General features: G+C 39.1%; 1 protein-coding gene across 1 annotated transcript in view; it reads left to right on the forward strand.

Moving 5' to 3' along the window:
* Positions 1-14395, forward strand: part of NCOA2 (nuclear receptor coactivator 2) — a 189482-nt gene that overhangs the window by 135964 nt on the left and 39123 nt on the right. The window contains 6 exon segments of the mRNA XM_009335040.1: positions 2773-2950; positions 4369-4554; positions 5448-5549; positions 5644-5784; positions 9169-9316; positions 10771-12040. Of these exon segments, the coding sequence (XP_009333315.1) occupies positions 2773-2950; positions 4369-4554; positions 5448-5549; positions 5644-5784; positions 9169-9316; positions 10771-12040 (2025 nt within the window).

The raw sequence follows: 14395 nt of genomic DNA on the forward strand, positions 1-14395 counted from the left end.
ATGACCACTTCTGTGGTCAACGCAAGAAGCAGCTGTGAGGAAACAGCACAGAGCACCTCCTTGCCGAAGAAGCTGCTGTAGCAGGAAAATAGTAGGGAAAACAGATTATTGTGGGATGCCAGTAACTCTCATAATCTCTTGCTTGCCATCTCTGCCTTTCAAAGTTTTCTCCTTGGGGCTCTGATAAACATCTGCTATGGCTTTGGTTTTGCAATCCCTTTGAATTGATGTAAGCGTGGACCGCTGCCAAGCAGAATGGTTCAGCCAAACCCACACCCTTCTGCCAGCTCTAAACATCGTGTGGTTTCATGGTGGGCCAGTTCAGGGGACTGATGTGGCTAGCATCTATTTTTTTTTTCTTGCATTAAGTTTCAGCCAAGTCAGTTCTCTGGTCCAGCTCTTCATATCCTCAGACGGTACAGCGAGCTGTCATGGTGTAGAGAGGACTAAACCAAAGAGGTCATGCTTACATTGGCTTCCAGCAGTGATGAAATGCAGTCTAAGACACTAATCCATAGAAGAGATGCTGATAGAAAATTGTATTGGAGCCTCAATTAATTAAATCTTGTAAATCATTGTTAGTTAAACTAAATACTAGCCAGCAGGAAAATGTCATGAATGTTACCAAAGCACACGGAAGGGAGGGAGCTCTCCAAAGAAAGTGAATTAACAGGAGGAACCAAGAATGGTCAGAAACAAAAAGGCAGCAATGATAAAAAACAGGCAGAGATTAGAATTTGTGACAATTAACAGGAGAAAAAAAGACCTAGTTTATCTTAATTTAGAGGCAGTCAGGAGAAGTATATACTTGTACATTTATTTGTGGGTTTTATTATTTTGTAATTTAAAAATACAACAAACAAAGTATTTGGCAGCCATTAGCTCAGCCACTCTGCTTGTGCGTTGTGCTTTCACTATCCCTCCCCTTTAGCTGAATCATTAACTAACTTAGTTTGGGAAGGACCTCTGGAGCTTGCGTAGTCCTACCTCCCACTGCGAGCAGGTCCAACTAAAGCAGGTGGCTCAGGTCCGAGTCCAGCCGAGGTTTGAATACCTCTGGGGAAGGAGATTTCACAGCCTCTTTGGGCAGCCTCTTCCCGTATCTGGCCACCTTCATGGTGAATTTTTTTTTTCTTGTATCTCCATGAAGTTTCCTGTGTCGCAAACCTGTGTCTGTTGTATCTCGTCCTTCCCTTGTGAACCTCTGAGTAGAGCCTGGCTCTGTCTTCTCTTTAGCCTTCTGCTAGGTGGCTGAAGACAGAAATAAGATCCCTCCTTAGCCTTCTGTACTGTCTGGATTTGCTAACTGCTCAGTAGTGTACAATATTTTTAATATGTATCTGTAGCCTGTGTACTTGAGAACTGCCTGCTAAGACCAACACGCAAGTTGTACAGTATACAAGTTTGGTCATATCAAAAATGCCGCATGCCTGTATACACTTGCTATGGCAGCTCCTCCTTGTTAGACTGTTTTGCAGTGAGCTGAGTTCAGGTTTAGCATGGATCACTCGCTTTTGATTAACCCATAATGAATCATGGGTTGCCTATTTTTCTGACTTTTTTCTCTCCCTGGAGATGCAATAACTAACAACTGTTCTAGTGATTTCCCACCAATCCTTAGAAAGGTGAATAAATCAGGCAAAGCTGCAGAAGTCTGTATGGGTTAGTTGTTAATTGAATGCTAAGACCAAAAGCTTTGGTACTTTAAGTTTAAATGTATCCCCCTTTATCTGCTCGTATGACATAAAGTTAGAGGGATGTATTCTGAAATATTTCTACCATCCACAATCATGCTTGCATCTTAAGGAAAAGAAAGTTTGCATGAGACGTTCTTACTGGTATTCAAATTTTTACTTCATCCTCATCAGGTAGAAGTGATGTAGTATTTGGCTTAGGCTTCAGGTAGCATACAGCAGGTATCTTGGAAAGAATGCTTCAGCTAGGTTGACACCATCACAAGAGATAAGGGGGAAACCAATCAACAGAAATTACTAATTTAGAAATTTCCTTGCAGAAACTTTTAAGTCCTTTGAAATACCATGGAACTAAGTTGAAGAGGTGAAAGTCTGGTTCCTGTTCCCTGGATCATGTGTGGACTGAATTAAACGGGTGTCAAATAAAAAAATGAAAGCAGTCCTGCGAGTAGGGACTAAAGCTGCACCATCCTCGATGCTCACTGCCTGCTCTCAGTTCCCCTTCCCGGTCTCTGCTTTTAACCCCTTGTGTTCCTGGCTGCATGGGGCCTCATTTCTATGAAGTTGCATTGCTGGAGACATGGACAAAGCCTTTCTCTTTCTTTCTGTCAGTGTTTTCCTTGCCTTATGTCAGCACATCTTACAATGTTTTCCTGGGATCAGTCTCCCTGTGCTGCATAGAGGAGTGAACAGGCTCTAGATTTAGCAGAACCAACTTCTGATCCAGGTTTCCAACTTCATAGGCAGGCAGATAGGTAGCAACCTCTTCCATTTTGTTTGTTTGTTTGGGGTGGGGTGGTGGTCGTTTGTTTCCATGTGTGGGTTTCGTTATTTTGCAAGGGGTGCACCTTTGTGTGCTTTTACACTGGTTTGATGTAAGAAAGATTAGATGCTCAATCTGAAATGTGTCCTTTACTATTACAGACAAGAATATAAGAATTGGGATAGATACAGAAAGATTCAGCTATGTCTTCTGAAGGAATTACTTATTTTCTGGATATCTTGTTGTTAATCTGATTAACAGTATTGTGTTTCTCTCTGTTTCTCTTTCTCTCTCTGCTTTTTTTTTCCCCTTTAGGCCCTGGATGGGTTCTTCTTTGTAGTGAACCCAGAAGGTAACGTTGTGTTTGTTTCTGAGAACGTGACACAGTACCTGAGGTACAATCAAGAAGAGCTGATGAACACAAGCATATATAGCATCCTGCATGTAGGAGACCACAATGAATTTGTCAAAATCCTGCTGCCAAAATCTTTAGGTATATACCTTTTCCTTGTATCATACCATTACTTATTTAACTTCGGTTTCATAAATCAGCGTTTCAATAACTTAAGTTAATGTCCTTCCACTACTTACAGTTTCATCATATACACTCTATTTTAATGCATATATAGGCTGTATGAATGATTAATATTATTCTCAAAAGCATCCTCCACTCTTTTCAGATTCTCCTTTGTTAAAATTACTCTTAGTTACTCATGTTAACTAATATTTTTAATGGATCTCCAGAGCGAATCACTAAAAGACAGCATTAGCTATATGAACTCTCTGTTAGTTCCCTGTCTAGGCTGGTTATTCTAAGAATGGCCCAAGAAAGGGGGAATATAAAAGAAAAATCAGAAAACTCCTTATGCTAGAATATTTATTTCAGTGGTTTTAGTCTCACCAATGTTTACCCTTATCTTTCAGAAACTGTTTTTGTTAGTTGCAGCCATTTTTTGCATTTATATTAATATTGGTTTTAATGTCATTGGTTTTTGGAGGAGGTGAAAAGAAAGTCAGTACTAGGCACCTCGTTTACTCACAGCAGTTTAAAAACTATTATGCAATTCACTTTAGCATTTTATGACTTTATAAACCCCTGAAGAATTGAAAATGTAACACTTTTAATGGATAAACCCCATAAATTACTGCTTTTTTTGCATTTTATGACTGAAGAGGGCAAGTGAAGAGTATTTTAAATAAGATCCTGCTATTTCCTTACGTGGTGTTACATTAATTTGCGCTGACTGATGTCCAGTACCTATATTTGTGCATCTCAGGATTTTGTTTCCGTTTTTACTTATCTTAAGTACTGTGTTAGGCTTTACTTTTATCCATCACTGCATTCAGGTCATCCTCATCCCTTCAGTCTTTCCTGTTGTAGCTGAGACTACAGTGTTTCAATATATTCCCCATTGCATTGCTTCCTGTTTTTATAAATACCTATTAGTTTCTTTTCTTTCTGTTTCTAATCTGGACACAGATTTTTATACAATGCTGCCATCTCTTTTGTATTAATCACTTTTAAATTCAATGGAGAGATCCTACATACTGCCTTATTTCTTCCAGGCATATAAATTAACTTGATCTACCCAGTAGGCTTTTCATTGTGCTCTATAACTTTTACACGCACCAATATTTAGACTTTGATTCTGCTTTTCTACTATGTCATTATGAGTCACTTGAAAAAAACATGATAGCTGAAGAAATTAGCAGTGCTCTTAAAACATGAGAATTTTATAAATTACCTTGTTATGTGCTGGTTTAGGCTCTAATATTAAAAATAGATTGTTGTTGTTAAACAAGCTTGTTTCCCGACCAGTTTGCAAAGCACCTTGATTAATTTCCTGTGGATAAGCAGCAGAAATGACTGCTACCAGATTTATCTCACTATATGATCTTTGCTTTGCTCAGTGAACGGGGGATCTTGGTCTGGTGACACTCCTAGGCGTAATAGCCATACCTTTAATTGTCGGATGCTGGTGAAACCTCTCGCTGATTCTGAAGAAGGCCATGATAACCAGGAAGCACATCAGAAATACGAAACTATGCAGTGCTTTGCAGTTTCTCAACCAAATTCCTTCAAGGAGGACGGTGAAGGTAATTACTGCTTTCAATTTGTGTTAGTATTTTCTCTTTCCATGCTGTTGCGGGACAGCAGTTTCGGTGCAGTTGATAAAGTGAGGTAAAGTTGATAAAGTGGCTTCTGAATCCTGAAAAATGGAAAAATTGTAAGTTTTTTTTCTTTTTCATTTAACTGTAGAAGTGTACTTGCATCTTGGATTATGAGTGTATACACTCGCGTGCACCTATTTGTTAAACCATTATAATTGAAATTGAGAGTAACTCTGTTTACGTTAAAGAGATTTCCTAGTTTTATATCACTGCAATTGTAAGAAGAATGTAGCTGACTGGGAGGAAAGTTTCAATTTTTTGAGTTCTTAGAATTTGAAGACAATTGTGGTTCACCATTTCCTTTACCATTTACTACTTCAGCAGGTAAATTTCCTCAGTTTGTATTTTAAGTATTCAGATAAGTAAAAATGGCTTATTATGAAGCTGCTTTCTCAGGGACAGCAAGCACTGGGGGCATGCTTAAGAAATGTGGCTTCCTACCTTAGTGGAAGGTACAAAATGGTGAGTGTTGAACAAATGTGCATGCAGTATATCCTTTTTAGTTACCGATCTCCCGAGTGGTTGAGCTGCTGCAGGTATATGCATAAACACATGCCAATAATTATGGGCAGTGGTGGAGTCCATGGTAACTTTTCTTCTAAAAAAGAAAACAAACCCACCTCTCCTGTGTTGTTTAATGTTGTAGGAAATAATGAAGATGTAAAATCACTGAGTTCTATCTGTCCTTTTGTTGGTACAAAATACATTCTTTTGGTCCAAAAAGATTTAAAGAACTTTTTAAAAATACTTCTGAATTCTTTGTGGAAACAAAATTTTCCTCTTCTATACAAATTACTGAAGTAACATTTTTCTTTAAGATTTGCAGTCTTGCTTGATTTGTGTTGCAAGAAGAGCTCCAATGAAGGAAAGACCACTTCTTCCTTCATCAGAGAGCTTTACTACTCGCCAGGATCTACAAGGTATTGTGAAATAGGAGGTTTTCATTTCTTTTTTTTTCTTTTTTTTCTCCCTCAAAGCGGAAATTGCTGTAACAAATGTTTTATCTAATATCAGGCAAAATAACTTCACTGGACACAAGTACCATGCGAGCAGCTATGAAACCTGGCTGGGAAGATTTGGTGAGGAGATGCATTCAGAGGTTCCATTCACAGCACGAGGGAGAAATATCTTTTGCCAAGAGGCATCACCAGGAAGGTTAGGTTTCATATTTTTGGCACTCTCTATATTTAAACTGTTTGTCATTTGTATCTCTTGGTTGTGTTTGTTAGGTTTACATGGAACAATCAAGGGCTACTGACGGTCCCTTTTTCAAGCTGATTTGCCTGACGCACTGATGGCTCTCTCTAGAGAGGTTTTGCACCTTTCTCCCTGTTTGTTTTAGCCTGCTTGTTGTAACTGTGCCATATTGGAGGGTACTTTGAATCTTCAACTTGTCGCAGTTATTTTAGAAAGAAAGACCCTTGCGTGTTGCCCACCAAAGCATTCACTACCCATTATTCTTCAGATTCTCAGCTCACACATTGCAGTTCAGTGACCTGTATTCCTTTTCTCTACAAAAATGGGCTTTTACTGTCACTTTTCCTGTGAGAAACACTCAGTGTGAATTAGCAAAGACGCAGCACTTGTGCTATCTGGAAACCTACATTGTTGTACTGTATCTAGCTGATAAGTGTTATAGGATATACCACAAGCACATCTACTCAGTCAAGATTATGGTAGGTAAGACGTAGGAGAGTACTGCATTGTGAAAGGTTCCCCATGAGGTTTCCGTGGTAGTGACTGGGCGGGGATTTTTCTTTTCATAAAACCCTGATACTGCTAATTCTACTAACACAGATCCAAATTACTAGAAACAAATAACCCTTTATAGCCCACAGGAAAGTTCTTTCAAAACCAGTGGGGAATAACTGGAACATTTCCAGTGCAAAAGCATCATTCTTTGGGTTCATGTTTGTAGAACAGGGTTTACAGCTGGCCTGTAACAAATAGTTGCCATGGTCATTAAACAACCGGCACGCTGTCTTGGAACCAAAATTGTAACTGGAATCTCAAATTATTCCACCAAATACACAGAAAAAAAGAAAAAGAAAAGCTTTAGTCATGCGGCATTAGTTAAATATTCTTTAATAGGTTCTGATTTCATGAAACCTTCAGGTTTCATTTGGGAATGTGGGGGTGATATTTTAGATAACAGCTTTTGGGGAATATACAATAGGAGTGCTAAAAGTTCACAGCCTCATGCTGTGATTTCAGACAGAGCTGAAGAAGGTAGTATGCAATTAAAGTTACAGCAGGGGTTTAGAGAGCAGTTTCAGGTAAGGACCTGTCTGTGCCGAGGGTGATTTAGGAGTTTCTGTTACGGCATCCAGCCACTTGTTACTTCAGCCCTCTTCAAATGATTCCTAACCAAATTAGCAGCTCCTCCATCCAGTGCCGCGGTTTGAGTGGGTCTTCTCTAAGCTATCTGTGAAGTGATAAAAATACACGTGTTTTGGAGTTTGCACTGTATCATTCTGCAGGAGAGGCTTGGGATCATTGTATAAACTGTAAAATTAGTCTGAATGAGGGGGCTCTTTACTTGTTGTGGAAGCGAAGAGAGTGAGTGGTAAGAGGAGGAGGAAAAACCTCTGGAATTGCTTTGCTGCAAAGGATCCAGCATTAGAGAGGAATAATGGCTGAAATGTTTCCTTCCCCTGCCCTGCAGCATGGAGAAGAAAAACAAGGCATATCTTGGGCAGTAGCATCTTTGCACTTGACTGAAGAACGCCTTGCATTTTTTAAGTCATTATGGTTTGAGAATAGAAGCAAAGAAAGTAATGGTCTCCTACATGTAATTCAGTGTTACAGTGCGGAAAAAAAATCAGCATTAGCTTGATAAACAATAAAGAACACAAAGCTTTCAAATTAACTCTCAGTATGAAGTGCAAAATATATGGTAAGTTTTTATTGGCCACAGTCAGAAAAATAGCATTTCCTCAAGAGGAATACGGAAACATTCTTGTTTGCTTAAAGAATTAGTTTGGAAAATGATTTAAGTAGAGATTTCACTTGTATCCTGTTGGCATTGAGTACTGGAATTTCCTGATGTGGTATATGCTAAAGTTAAGAGCTTTGGACCTTCTGGTGCCCAAAGGTTAAACTGAAACAATGACATACCTAACAGTGAAATTTTGCTTTGTATTGTTTCACAGTTGTAGGTTTTTGTTTTTCTTTACATTTTTACTCTGAAAAACCCCTTCTGGTTGTTTAAATTGTGCTTCCTGTTTTCTCACTGCCTAAATAATACTTTAAAACCTTGCAGAACAATATATAACAGTGGGGGAGACAGGGAAAGAAAGCAATCATAACTAGTCCTGCAAGGCTGAAAATCTGCTAGCTCTGTACAGGAGACTGTTTAATAAAGCCACACTCGGAAAACCGTGTCATTTCATTACAACAGGAAATATTAAAAGACAAGCAATGAAATGAAGATCAGATGATGCTATTAATTAAAATAAAAAAGGAAAAAGAACCAAAACCACAGAAAATGTGTATGTATGAAAAAAATAGGAAATTAGAAGTATTTGTAGTGCTGCTTTCCTATTTTTTCCCTAAACAATTATATGAAAATTCTGAAGTTAAGTATTTCCCTCCTGCCATATCTGTAATCCTAATGTAATAGCTTTTGGACTAGGAATTGAAAATTATCAAACTTGTTTCATTGATGGCAAAGAGTGAACAGTAGAATAAATGTTTGGAGATTTGCTTTTCCATAACATGATTTCATTTTTAATTAAAGAGATGTCACAGGGGTCTATAGGAGTTAGAGAACTGAAATTGTTGAAGTTCAGATTTACACTGAACTTAAGGGCTGCAGAGTATGTGCATTGAAGTAAACCTCAAACCAGAAATGCAGTCATATCTAACACTGGGGAAGGATAGCACAGCCCTAATTTTGGTTTAGGTAATTGTATTTGTAATTTGTTTGAGCTGTATATTTTTGTATTTGTTCTTTAAAAAGTAATAATTTCTTGTTCCAGTTCTTCTTATTTCTAACTGTTCCCATGTAAGAGATTTATGTACTTTTTAAATTAAAGAAGTAGTGAGAGTAACTGTTACAAGATAATTTAAGTAGGCAATAAGGAGGAAAAGACACAGGCTAATGGAAACACATGATCTAGAAACTAAAGGCATTTATATTAATCATCGTGCTGTAGATGATACAGATGAAAAAATGTATGAGGAACAAAAGGAGTTAGACACGTATTTGATGAAAGGTGAAATGGACATCGAGGACTTCTTGGTCCGCTCCTGAACTATTCTGTATTTCATAGTATCTGTCCTGCTATTGCTGTCACTCCTTATAGGTTTTCTTTTGATCGCCTCACAGTATGTGGGATCCTTTATTTTATATGCATCCCATCTATTTATTTTCAAAATTTTTCTTCTGTTTTTGTTTTGTTGGGGGTTTTTTTGGAAATTAATGGCGTGTCTGTGGTATCAGTGCTGATGGATTTAGAACATCAGATGTTGAGCATCTACGCTACCTGTGCTATAGATTCTTATTAATTTAATTCTTGTTATTTTGCTTGCTTTCAGTGCTGAGGCAGGGACTAGCATTTAGTCCTGTTTATCGGTTTTCCTTGTCTGATGGCACTATCGTTTCTGCCCAAACGAAGAGCAAGCTCATCCGTTCTCAGACGACTAGTGAACCTCAGCTTGTAATCTCCTTGCATATGCTTCACAGGTAATCCTCACCGGTTTATTACATCCACACTCAGCAGAGAGACAGGGAAAGTGAAAAGTTGCCAAAGCAAATAGATTGTTTAATGCTGACAGACGTTCAGTTGACCTAGAACTGATAACATGAAAACAAAATAAGTCATGAAGTGCTAAATTTTAAATTTAAAAAAGCACCATTAAGTTAAAAACGGTACTTGCAAATATTCTTGCTTTTTTTTAGCAGAAGACTGGTGCTATTGTATTTGTAATAAGGTTTTAAAAATCCACCTCTCTTTTTATAGTTAAAGTTGTTCACCTTTGCCTTTATACCTAAGGTAACAAGTACAGAGTAACAAGCTTCACTACTCTGTATGTTTCAGTTCTTTCACGTCTCATGCTTTAGCAAAATGTGAAGGTTTATCTGCACTTACCCTGTGCAAGTAGGAAGGGTTTTCATCTGATCGAAAATATATACTAGGAATGTTCCATTAGTATTTGTTTTTGAAAGTCCAGAGTTGATTTGATTTTTCTCAGAACCTAATTTTTTCCTTCCTAATCTACTTGACTCTGTCTCTTTTATAGCTTTTAGCATTTGGGAATATGTCTGATTTTTCTGATTTAAGTTTTAGCTCAGAAGTAAAAAGTATATTGCATCCTCCCATAAACTAATTAAAACCTACTGAGGAAAAGAGAAGTGATCTCCAGGTGCTCTTGCAAAAGCTTTTTCTGTGTGTGTGTGTGTGTGTCTCTTCTGTCTTACAGCCTACATCTCTAAAATACGAGTTTCAGCTCCTATGCGTGTGGTTTTTTCCTTTCTTCTCCTCTTTTCCTAAACGCCCATGCAGGACTGGATTGTTAACAGGCTGTTCCCATTCTGAAGTAGTATCCAGTAGTTGTCTTGGCTCACGTGCTTTTTTGGAGCAGTATCGAAATACTCTGGCAGTGTAGAAATGCGACTTTTTCAACTTTCCTTTCACTATGAACTTGGTGGGCAAATAGCCCACTCCGGGCTTGTGGTAGGGATAACTCATAGAAACTCAAAACTCCAGCAAACAGCTGTCCACAGCTGTCTTGTAAAACATGTATTTGTTTGGGTCATATGTTTCAGATGAGATGTCTCTCGGTTCTAGAAGTTAGCAGTTGCGGAATTGTCGGGAAAAGATATATATTAAAGGTACAGAGTCTGAAATTGTAACCTATCTGCATTTCTAATGGCTGTCATTTAAATGAAGTATAATTTTGTTTTTCCTCTCTTCCACTGATTTGTTAATAAGGTACTGAAAAACCATACTGTTAACATGCAGCCATGTTGGGAGTTGCATATCACTTTTGTCAAATTGTCAATTTGTTTTTAATTGTAGGTTTGTTGTGTTATTTTAAAGCGAGGTTTGGGGTTTTGCTTCTTTTTCTGTAATGTAATTGCAAGTTGGCCACTGTCATTTTAGCTAATGGGTTGTTTTTCTTCCCCTTGCCGCATAGAGAGCAGAACGTCTGTGGAATGAATCAGGATTTGACTGGACAAGGAATGGGGAAGATATTGAACCCGATTAGCTCCAGCAGCCCTGCCCATCAGGCCATGTGCAGTGGGAACCCAGGTCAGGATATGACCATCAGTAGCAATATAAATTTTGCCATAAATGGCCCAAAGGAACAAATGGGCATGCCAGCAGGCAGGTTTGGTGGTTCAGGGGGAATGAACCATGTGTCAAGCATACAAGCATCCACTCCTCAGGGTAGTAACTATGCACTAAAAATGAATAGCCCCTCACAAAGCAGCCCCGGCATGAACCCAGGGCAGCCAAACTCTATGCTTTCCCCAAGGCATCGTGTGAGCCCTGGAGTGGCAGGAAGTCCTCGCATCCCACCCAGTCAGTTCTCCCCTGCAGGAAGCTTGCATTCACCCGTGGGAGTCTGCAGCAGCACAGGAAATAGCCATAACTACACCAACAGTTCCCTGAACGCACTTCAGGCCCTCAGCGAGGGCCACGGCGTTTCTCTAGGATCGTCGTTGGCTTCACCTGACCTAAAAATGGGAAATTTACAAAATTCCCCTGTGAATATGAATCCTCCCCAGCTAAGCAAGATGGGAAGCTTGGACTCTAAAGACTGCTTTGGACTGTATGGGGAGCAATCAGAAGGTACAACTGGACAAGCAGAGAGCAGCTGCCATTCAGGAGAACAGAAAGATAACAGTGAGAGCAACATGCCACCGATTGTCAGTGGCGAGAGACCTGATGGACAGAATAAACTGCACGATGGAAAAAGCCAGACAAAGCTCTTACAATTGCTGACCACCAAATCGGATCAGATGGAGCCTTCGCCTTTGTCCAGTACCATGGGAGATGTTAGCAAGGACTCCACGGGAGGGTTGCCTGGGTCTGGTTCAGCACACGGAACCTCGCTCAAGGAGAAGCATAAAATTTTGCACAGACTATTGCAGGACAGTAGTTCTCCTGTAGATTTGGCTAAGCTCACAGCAGAGGCCACAGGCAAAGAACTGAACCAGGAATCCAGTAGCACAGCTCCTGGTTCGGAGGTGACTGTTAAACAGGAGCCAGCGAGTCCTAAGAAGAATAATAATGCACTACTTCGCTACTTGCTAGATAAAGATGATACTAAAGATATTGGTTTACCAGACATACCCCCAAAACTGGAGCGGTTGGACAGTAAGACAGACCCTTCCGGTAGCACAAAGTTAATAGCTATGAGGACGGAAAAAGAAGAGATAAGCTTTGAGCCTAACGAACAGGTAAGCAAATCTTTGCATTACGTGTGAATGAGATGTTCTAGGCCTGCATAAAAAAAAAATTCCTGCCATCTTAATTTTTTCCAGACTTCCTCTAAGAGTAATTTCTTGATACTTCAAGAAGCTGTTACATGTCTTTTGAAATCCAGTCTTCGCTCAGTCTTCCAGTTGGTGTTACTAAGTTGTGATCATCATTCTGTCTGAAAGAACAGACTCTGCCTGGGAGGAGATGGATAACGCAGGGACTGAATGCCGGGGAACCTTTCCTAGATGGTAGTCAGACGAAGAGAAACTACTTCTAACTGTTGGTTAATGCTAACTTACTGACAGCTTTTCCCATAGGCTGTTGGTGAACTGCTGTGGGCTAGTTTATCTGTGCTCTTGACCTAGCCCAGCATATCAACTGCGTTTCTCCCATGTCAAGCAGGTTCATCCTCAAGGACAGGAGTTGTTTGAAAGGACTGATACCAACTTTGCATTACTGGTCTTTGTGCTATACTTGATCAGCGAATTAAAATCAAGGCAAACAGACTTCCCTTGTTTCTGTGCCAGTTAGGGGGGTTTTGTTGTTGGGGTTTTTTTTACTTAAAAAGTTTTTATATTCAACCCCAAGTTCCCGTGGATGATTAATTGTTCAGTGCAGAGATCATGTCTCCCTGTGCAAGGTTATCTGCATTGAATTTTGCATTCAGAATTTCTTTGCATTCTGTGTGCCATTGCTTGTTGCTCTGCTGCCCAACATACTAATAAACTGTATGTTGTTAGGACCTATGCTAAAAAGTGTTATTTCACTGGCCTTCATGCAGAATTCACTTTCAAAAAGCACCGGGTTAACATCACCCAGAATGCTCCAGTTTTCAGAGCTTTGCAAGAAAAAGGGATGCAGCGAAAGCAATTTGCTAGTTCAATATGATGGTTTATTTTATTTATAAAATGGGTAATTACAATATCAATTTTAGTATAAGGCATTTTCTGGGGAGTTTATAACTAGCTGGAGTTAATGATCCTTAGCTTTGTCCTACACTATCAACTCTCCCAGCTGGTCATTGATCCCTAGGCAGTGCCCTGTGCATGAAGCCTTAGTTTGTAAATCATGATCAGATCATACTCTGTGTAAATGTTCATGACTCTCATTCACAGCCATATCCTTCACTTTTAAAATGTAGTGTATTTTTAATGTGCAGGCTGGGTTTGAGCGTGTTTATTTTTGTGAATCTATTGTATTTTTATTATTGTGTGTATATAAATACATTGTTTTTTGTATTTTCTATATTGTATTTTGAGGCTGAGGAGGGACAGACAACATTTTCTTAGCCCTAAGTCACAGCATTGGATTTTTTTCTTTTGCTTTGCCCTTTCAGCAGTCTCTAACCAGTAGACAGTTCATTCAACAGTGGTTATAACCACAAAACGTGGAGGCCAAACATGCCACCACAGTGTGGACGCAGCACTGTTAAAATCTCAGTTATCCAAGTGTCTCCTAAGGTTACTTCACTTCTTGTGTTTCAACAAAATTTGACAGCTATTGCCATTATGTAGAAGCAATTGTGGTTTTTCAATCCTTCCCATGCTTTAGGGGGAAACTGAGCCAAATTGCACTAATTTCTACAGGGATTAATCCTCAAGCCTGGATGTTAGTTCAGTTCTGAATACAACTACTATTCTGTAGTGCCTGTTAGAGGGAGGGCTTAGATTCTCCGTGAGAACTTAAGCTTTGTCAGGCTAGAAAAACACAGATATCAAGAAATTCACAGCTAAACTGGCAAGAATAAACTATTGTAAAAATATCTAATAGATTTCAATTCCTAGTTCAGATCCTACACATTGAAGTCCATATTGGATTGAAGGCAGAGATTCTTCGGAGATTCCTCAGTATTTGATACTGGACAAGAACGTAGAATTTGGTAATCACCAAAAAAGTTATGTCTGTCTAACTATATCAAAATCATGGCCTTCAGATGGTTTACTCCCCAAGAATTAAATTTCTAAAAGAATTAAAATTTCCTTTTTCGTGATCTCTGTGGAGTAGAGAAGAAACAACTAGGCCTGTGAACCCAGTCACAAAGAGCAGGTTTTGTCCCCTCTAGAAGTTAGCTGTCCAGTCCAAGGTAGTCCTACGAGCTCCTTTTATCATTAATCGAAAAATAGAAACACACTCCAGGATTTTTTTTTATCTTATTCTAATGTGTGTCTAAAACAGAGAAGATAAACTGCTCTCTAGTGATGTTCCCATTGAATAGTTGTAGCCTAGATGGCTAGTTTAAACTAGCTGCCTTACTTTTTCATGACTAAAGATAGGCAAGTTGCATCTCACCCTAAATGTAAACACATAACTATAAGACTGACTCTAAAGAAAGA

Source organism: Pygoscelis adeliae, unplaced genomic scaffold (genome assembly GCF_000699105.1).
Source record: "Pygoscelis adeliae isolate BGI_AS28 unplaced genomic scaffold, ASM69910v1 Scaffold101, whole genome shotgun sequence".
Classification (NCBI taxonomy): Eukaryota; Metazoa; Chordata; class Aves; order Sphenisciformes; family Spheniscidae; genus Pygoscelis; species Pygoscelis adeliae.